The 8,272-nt window shown below is 39.7% G+C and overlaps 1 protein-coding gene across 1 annotated transcript; it reads right to left on the bottom strand.

Moving 5' to 3' along the window:
- Positions 1–131: 131 nt before the first annotated feature.
- Positions 132–7,862, bottom strand: LOC119426085 (uncharacterized aarF domain-containing protein kinase 5-like). Its single transcript, XM_037693643.1, has 4 exons — positions 7,744–7,862; positions 5,176–5,267; positions 4,950–5,099; positions 132–234 (listed from the first exon to the last, which is right to left on the bottom strand). The coding sequence occupies exons 1-4, from the start codon at positions 7,765–7,767 to the stop codon at positions 132–134; spliced, it is 369 nt and encodes a 122-aa protein (XP_037549571.1). The 5' UTR covers positions 7,768–7,862.
- Positions 7,863–8,272: the final 410 nt, after the last annotated feature.

Genomic DNA, 8,272 nt, shown 5'->3' with positions numbered 1-8,272 from the left:
GACCTCATGCTGTAGATCTTTTCTCAGCTTTCATCATAATTTTAGCTCTGAAAAGTTAATTATTGTTTAGACGCTGATTATGAAGTGAGAAGGTGATAAGTCTAACCTCCTTTCACTTCCACTGAACAGCGTCAGTTTGAGCTCAGACTCTGACTTACCTCATCTTTTCCACGCAGAGCCACTTTGGTGGTCCACCAGTAATCCAACGAGATGAACACGCCCACAGACAGAGACCTGGACACAGACCAGGTGACGGGTTTAGTGCACATACACTCCCCAAAGGACATTTAGTGAGCTATTAACAAAATAAAGTCTCTGCTGGCTGAGCAGAGTTGGCTCTGCGACGCGTCCCCATTAATCCATGCACCTTGTATTTTGTGTATTTATTAAACCACAATAACTTTTGCCCTCCATTAAACAGTACCTGTATTAATTTACATCACTGATAAGTATGACTGAAAAACACATCGATCCAAAAAAGTGACGTTCAACAGTGACGGTCCTCAATCGACAGTCAACAGAAAAGTTTGCAAAAACCCTATTAAACCAACACCTGGTGCCATATGTGACCACGCCCCTCATGCACTTACCTGCAGGACTGGACAAATCTGAGCACCTGTGCCACCAGAAACAACACAACACGTAACAGTCATTTTGGCTCTTGCATAGAATAAAAAAAACATACACGATAAGCTGACTGTATTCTAAGCTCATGATTTTTGATTTAGATTTAGATTGAAGATCTTCTGACTCGTCACTATGGCCACGACAAACTGTTAAAAGCAGCGTTTCAGACAGCAGAAGATAAAGAAAACCTAAAAACTGCATCAACGTGCAAACTCTGACACGTTGCTTGAACCAAAACCAAAATGCCATCCATCCTTTACACTTTGTTTCTGCATTTTGCTTTTCTCAAATGAATAACCACATTTTGTAACATCACCAGTTGTTTGTTTGAGGTTGTGTTTATCTAATTTTATGAGCCGATCTTTATTTCTTTTTAACAGACCAGTTGCAGTGTGACATCACGTGTAAATGGTAACTGGACTGTACTTATATAGCGCCTTTCTATCTTATCGAGACACTCAAAGCGCTTTACAACAATCTGTGCTTCATTTTCCATTCATACAGCTCTATACTAGATCTGTACAAAGATAATAGAACAAATCATTCTAAAGAGACTAATCAGAGCTTTATCACATTCATACACTGATGGGACACACATCAGAGGCTATGAGGGGTTCAGTGTCTTGCCCAGGGACACTTTGACATGTGACTGCTGGTGGATTCGAACCCCCAACTCTTGCATTGGAGGACGACTACTCTAACCACTCAGCCACAGCCGAATGGCTGCTGGTTGGAAACATCCACGACGTTGCACTGAAGTAGAGCGTGAAGCTTACAGAGAGCTCAAGTAAACAAAAAAAGTGTGCGCACAAAGGTTCATTTCCAATTCAGCTCAGTTTAACAATTTTCAGTCAGGTCATCTGGACAATTAATTTTTTTTTTCAGCAAAAACAGAAACTGTCCAGATGACCTGACTGAAAATTGTTGGATTGTATACCTGGATTATTGAGCATGGACTTTGTTGGTTCAGTTCAGTTTATTTATTTAGCGCCAAGTCACAACAGAAGTCATCTCAGGGCACTGAACAGAAACATTCACATATATATAAAAATAATTAACACTATTTATCTGAGGAGCAGATTTCTTATTTTGTAATAGGTGTAATTACATACACAGTAATTCCAATGTAATAATAATACCTAATACAAGAAAGCCCCATACAATATCCACAAACAGAATATATTCTCAGCTGCTGACCAGCTCTTACCGTATTTTCTGGCGTATAAGTCAGTTTTTTGCATAGATTTGTCAGTCCTGCAACTTATATACATGTTTATAATTTCAAATTTATAAAGCAACTTTTGGCTGACGCTTTAAATTTTGAAGAACTGCACCAGAGAGTCTTCTCGTGCACGCTCGCTTCACCCAACTGGTGCAGGTGGAGGAACGCTGGAGAGCTAGCGGCTCCGGCCGTCATGGACGGATGGATAGCGCCGCGCTGCCCAGGTGAAATTAAGCTGTTTTGACTACTAAATAAACAAATAATAAGTGTGACGGGTCAGCAGTGACGCATAATAAATGTGACTTAAATGCCGGAGCAACTTAAACCCCCAGTATACTCCAGCGTACGTCCATACACAGAGGTACGCACGTACGTATGCGGAGGTACGAGCGTACCCCCCAGGGCATGTCCGTGCAAAGCTCAATTTTTACGACCGCATACGCGTACGCGGTGTCGCACAATAAACTGCCCAGCGACGGACTGTTTTGTATGCGACACCAATGTATTAAATTCTCCTTCTTCATCCCTGATCTGGCCTTTTCTTTTGTTTTTTTGCGAAGAGGCAGTGATCTCTTCCTCCTCCGTTGATGCCATGACAGAAATGGTGAGAAATGGAGGAATTTGTCACGAGTGAATTAAACTCAGGTCCAGCATGGCTGCGGGAGGGTCTGGAGATTTCCTGGTGGGCTGGTTTGATGTGTGGGCTGCAGGGCCAGCGCTCCCTTTCTTTTAAATTTTGTTAGATCTTTTTATTAACAACATATAAACACAGAACATCGCTGCGGCTGCCAGAGCTCGTTTTTTCTTCTTCTGACCTGTCAATCAATCCAGTAGGCGTGTCAGCAAATGACCAATTGGCGACCTCAATTTGTCCCGAAGATAAACGCCCCTTGTCTGCGGAGCTGCTCTGCAGCTGCTCAGGGTGTATGCTCGAATATGAAGTCTGAACCCTCTGCGTACAGTACACGAGTACGTACGCGTGAACAGACGTACGCGGGAGTATACTGGGGGCTTTATAGATAGGCCTGTCGCAATAAACAATAAACGATAAACGATAAATCTATTAATCGCATGATAAATGAAAATTATCAACCTCTTTTTCATTTATCGGCTTTATCGCTTCTTCTTGTCTCTCTTTTTACTGAAGACACTGGATGACAAAAGGTTTAACTCCGGTGCTCTTCACTGACCCCTCCCTTTCTCTTTAAAACGTCCCAAAATACGTTTTTGGATCGTTAAAAGCTGCTAAGCTGAGAAGATAAGCTACAAGCTAAGCTAACAGGCCGACCTTGGGGAAAAAAACCTCCGTCTTGTCCAAGCTCCAAAATTCACGGTTGAAACCCTTGCCTTTGTGTAAAAAGTTGTTTTTCTCTGCAAAAAGAAGCTGAGAACTGGTTTACTGCTTTTTTTATTAAAAGCTTTGCGTGTAAAATGCTATGCTAAAGAGCTCAAACCACACTAGGAATGCGCGATATAAACGGTACACGGTAGAAACGATAAAAATTTAGCCTACGATAGAGATCTGTCTTCTACCAGCTAACCGCAGTAACGCTGTGTCTGAAGTAAAATCAAAGTTGTCAGTTTATTCGTTACTTTTTTTGAGCTGAAAACTGTGCGCAAGTAGCGTTAAAGTCTTTTCTTCGAGAGCTAAGTAGCAAAGCTACAAGCTAACTACAGCCGGCTTGCCGTAGTGTTGCCATATTCTGACGCATGCGCAAAACGCTGTGTTCCGTCAAAAGTTTTTTTGTTTTTTTTTCCTTCGAAAGTTAAAGTAAGCGTTGGTCAGCTTTAGAGAAACCTGCTCTCTGATCTGTAAAAAGAACGCTGTGTTGTGTGATTTTACTGCGAGACCCTCTGGTCAAAGCCACAGACTCATTTTGTGTCAGCTCTCCATTAAAGCAGAAGGAGGCGCCCACTAGAGGGTTGGAGGGTGAAGTGTTTCAGTGTAAAATGCTGCTCTGTTGCTGTTCATTTCTTAAGAGACTGGAAACTGTTAAGAGTTAACAACATATTATTTTGTTTAAAACATATGACTAAAACTACATTTGATATCTTTTGCACTGTTTTGCACTACAAGAAAGAAGCCTAATACTTGATTTATTATTTAAAAACTCTCTGGACCTAGTAGTGGAATTTTCTTAATTCAAAATATATGATGGCAAAATGACACCCTATGCTTTTTTTTAGCAAGTTTTATACCAAAAACATATTGCGATATTTATCGTTATCGCCAACCTTCACAATACATATCGTGATATGAATTTTATGCCATATCGCACATTCCTAAACCACACCAAGCGTCCACCATTTTGAGCATCCAAAAAAAAGTAAGGAGAGACATTCCATGTCATGTCAAGGGACCTCCCTCCCATTTTTCTTAAAAAGACCCTCCTCAACTATCCATCCTTCGGTTCAAACAGTCTTATACTGCCATCTGGTGGTCAAAAAAGGTATACACTCAAAACAAATCAACATTTCTTATAAAATTTTACAATGACTAACTATTGTTAAATTTCAAACAATATTATCGTTTATCGCAATAATTTCTGAGACAATTAATCACCCAGTAAAATTTGTTATCGTGACAGGCCTTCTTATATGGCAGAACATACGGTATTTGAGCTAGAATAATGATTGTGTAATGGTGCACCTTCAATAATTTATCACAATATCTTTGCACATCAATGCTGTTTAAATGCAGCATCTACTGTGATTTCTTCTCTGCACTTATTTTTCTACTGTTGCCCAGCTTCAAGTCAATTCATACGTTTATGACAACCGCTGCACATGCACAGATGTTCAAAGTCGAAACAAAACATGCAGTGGGTCTCCAGCCACTGTGCAGAGATAAATGCTGCAGGGTTCAGTGAACAAACAGAGAAAAATGGATTGGTGGAGTGCAACATGTTACAGATCACTTTCTTGTCTTTGCATAAGCATGAACTACACGTTATTTTTTATGCTTGTGGAGTCCCTGTAGCATTTTCTTTGTGTTTGCATGAGGGAGATCTGCTCTGAATGACTTGTTTCAAACTTTATCATCATAATAAACTGATATTAAAACTAGTGTGATGATAGTAAATTAAAAACATGAACCAACCTGCAAAAGCGACCAATTCCTTCTACAACAATTCTCATCTTCCTCCTCTGTCGACGGTCTGACACGGCATACTGAACGCCCGCCGCCACAGGCACAGCGACAGAAATGCCAACAAGCGTCTTCCATAGCTGCCCTCTACGCTTCCTCTCCCTGGAACAAGTGAAAACAGGTCAGTTTCACTATATAGAAAGCAACTTTGTCCCGCATAATGGTTTCTGTTAGGTACCTGGTGGAGTGGAAGGGTCTGGCTGTTCGGAGCAGCAAGCCATGATGTGCAGCTCTTCGTAGAAGAGCCAGGTGATGATTGCATAATCTTAACTAAACACAAAAGAACTGTGAGAAGTTTTATCACATCTGAAGACAAAGCCCATTCATGTATCGCTGCAGCACACAGGGTGGCTTTAATCCAGGCCTGGTAATCTGCTGGACTTGGAACAGAGCAGACTCTGCCCCCTGAGGACTCATATCCCGCTCAACATCTAGTCCAGAGGTCTGCAACCTACAGCCATGGGGCCACATGTGGCTCTTTGGTACCTCTGCAGCGGCTCGCTCAGGCTTTGACCAAAGCTAAAATAAAACTGAATTTTATTGAAATTATTGCCAACAATGAAAATGACTACCGTAGTTTAGCAGATTTCCTGTTAGTTTCAAATATGTGAAGAATAGTACAAATACAAGGTGTAAAACATGTGGACCACATCATGCTAGTAGTTTGTTAGCCTCTTTAAATTGACTTCCAGTGTCACAGCGCGATCGTTCTCTCAAAACCACCAGAATGTTTTGGAATATTCATTCAGTCAACCTTTATTTATCCAGGTTAATCCCATTGAGCCTCAGGGACTCATTTACAAGAGAGAGCCGATTTCAACAAAGAGTGATGATAATAACGACAACAATAGACAAACATAAAAGCATACAAATTGAGAACAAATGTAAGAGAATGGTGTTAAAATAACGAAACAAAAACATATTTTAAACATCTTTAAGACAAGTTGCTGAGGAATATGGTGAGTAACTTTGATAACAATAAGAATAAAACACAAAGTCAAAGTGAACAAAGTATTTACTTTTCTTTAAAAATGTACCTGGATATCCAACAAACTTTATACGGTCTCTAATAGAGATGCACGATACTGGATTTTTGACCGATTTTTGGATACGCCGATATGTTAAAACTTATTTGGCCGATAACCGATACCAATACTGATTTTATTTTTCTATACCTACTTACAGAGACTACATAGCTTTCTCTGCTCTGGAATCAAAATACTACATTATTCTGCATGGCCTTTGTCAATTTGGCCTGACAGCAAATGCCAAAAAGGGGCTGAAAATGATGTAACTCTTCAACTTGGATTATGTTTAATGTCAAATTTATTCATATTTACCAGTACTCTCTCTAACACAATAACACTTGAACACAAATCTAAACTCAACCTGTTCACAAACAACAAGTGAAAAGTGCATAAGTAGTAGTGCATTAATAAACTTGATAGTTCACTAAATTAAAAATTTACTTAAAACAAGCCTTTTATATCGGTGAGTTATTTTGACGGAATGGCCGATGTCTGATATTTAACTTTATCGCTAATATCGGCCGATATCAATACCATGCCGATAATATCATGCATAGTCTCTAACTTTATGCTTTAATAGGATACTTCATTCTTCAACAATTAAGAGAACTCACATAAACCTGTAGAGTTCAGTGTTTTAATTTTTTATAAAATTGTTAAAAAAAAAAGTTTTTCTTTCTTTACACGGATCTCATCTTTTCTTATGTATTAAAATGTAAAAATATCAATAAATGTAAATAATAGTTAGACATTGTTCATTTTATAATATCACCCCCACTGGACAGAGAAGCCATCACCAACAAACTTGTAGTGGCCCATGAACCACCAGTTGACAGAACACAGTTGTTTTGCAGCTCCGGATAAATTATAATTAGTAAGCAAAGTGGCAAAAATGGCTCTTTTTTTTTTTAATCGCAAAGGTTGCAAACCCCAGATCTAGTCTTAATCTGTGTGCGCGTGCGTGTGTTGGGAATGTGTCCCATCAAGGACTGTGCTGTTTGTGTACGCTGTCTGCGCGTGAGGGACAAAATGGCTCCACTGCTGACAAATTGATGTAGAGATAAGAGGATGTCAGTGACCTGATACGTGCTATGGCAAGCCCTTTTAACATAAAATCGAGTAGTCTGACTATCTGTAGTTACATTCTAGATATCTTAAATGGAGTTTTGACTAGGCACAATTACATTTTGACTAGTCAGAATGCTAATTTAAGATATCTGTATTTACATTCTGACTAGTCAGAATAACAATTCAAGATATCTTGAATTACATTTTGACTAGTCAAAAATGTAATTCAAGATATCTTAAATGACGTCACCTGATTCGTCATTTGAAGGGTCAAACATCCGTAATTACAATTCAAGATATCTCAAACGTAATTATGACTAGTCAGAATGACACTGTTAGATATCTTGAATTAAGAGGGCTTGCCACACACGTCCAGTGGGTCTTAATGACACAGCGCGGGGAGCAGACAGGAACACAAAGACTTGGTCAGGAGATGCTAATGATGGCGGATACTTTGCTCAAAGTCCTGTTTTTATCCACCCATCATCCGTCAAACTGGCACGAATCTGAACATCTAGTGAAACTACATCAATAAATGTAGTTTAACTGAAATAATGTCGCATAACATTGAAGTAACTGTACTAAAATAGGTATTATCAATTAATATATTCGTTAAAACAAGCACGCAGTTTTAACGTGGTTTTTTTTACCATTCTTGTAGTCTCTCCTGTCATGTTGTCCCGGGTTTATAAAACCGTCCTCGGTGAATCAAAGTCAAAGTGATAGCCCGCAGCCTGCGGCACCTACTTCCGCTGCTACTAGCATGATTACTGCCGATTAGCCAAAGCGTACAACGGAAGATGAGATGATACGCTCCTTGCTACTTCCGCCCTCGTCTGCTTGTTTGACAAGTGACGCTTGAAGCCGTCACTGAGCCCATTTTAAACAAAATATATTTGTTTTTTTTACAAAGTGGGACTTTTTCCTTTTAAGTTATATAAATGTTTGATTTCTATGTGTGAGATATGTAAAAAAAAATAGTTTGCTTATTGCCAATGATGCAAGTGCAAAATTTACATCAGTGAGTTCACATCCGGGTATGCAGACAGGGTAACATCTTCTGGCTATTCTGACAGTTTCCGTCGTGGTCGCTTGAAGGCGGGAGTGCGAGCGGATGGATGACGGAGAGAGAAAAGATGAGTCAGCAATTTGGTAAGGCGGTTGGCAGCGGCTGGGCTG

Source organism: Nematolebias whitei, chromosome 19, assembly GCF_014905685.2.
Source record: "Nematolebias whitei isolate Nwh7 chromosome 19, NemWhi1, whole genome shotgun sequence".
In the NCBI taxonomy this organism is placed as follows: Eukaryota; Metazoa; Chordata; class Actinopteri; order Cyprinodontiformes; family Rivulidae; genus Nematolebias; species Nematolebias whitei.
This window is presented reverse-complemented; position numbering and strand designations above follow the sequence as displayed.

Bases quoted from the DNA above. Each gene is read 5' to 3' on its own strand.
- LOC119426085 (XM_037693643.1), bottom strand. From the start codon at position 7,767: ATGACAGGAGAGACTACAAGAATG. The intron at 5,100-5,175 runs GTACCTAACAGA...CACTTGTTCCAG, and splicing joins AGACCCTTCCACTCCACCAG to GGAGAGGAAGCGTAGAGGGC. The intron at 235-4,949 runs GTTGGTTCATGT...GTCTGTGTCCAG, and splicing joins GGAATTGGTCGCTTTTGCAG to GTCTCTGTCTGTGGGCGTGT.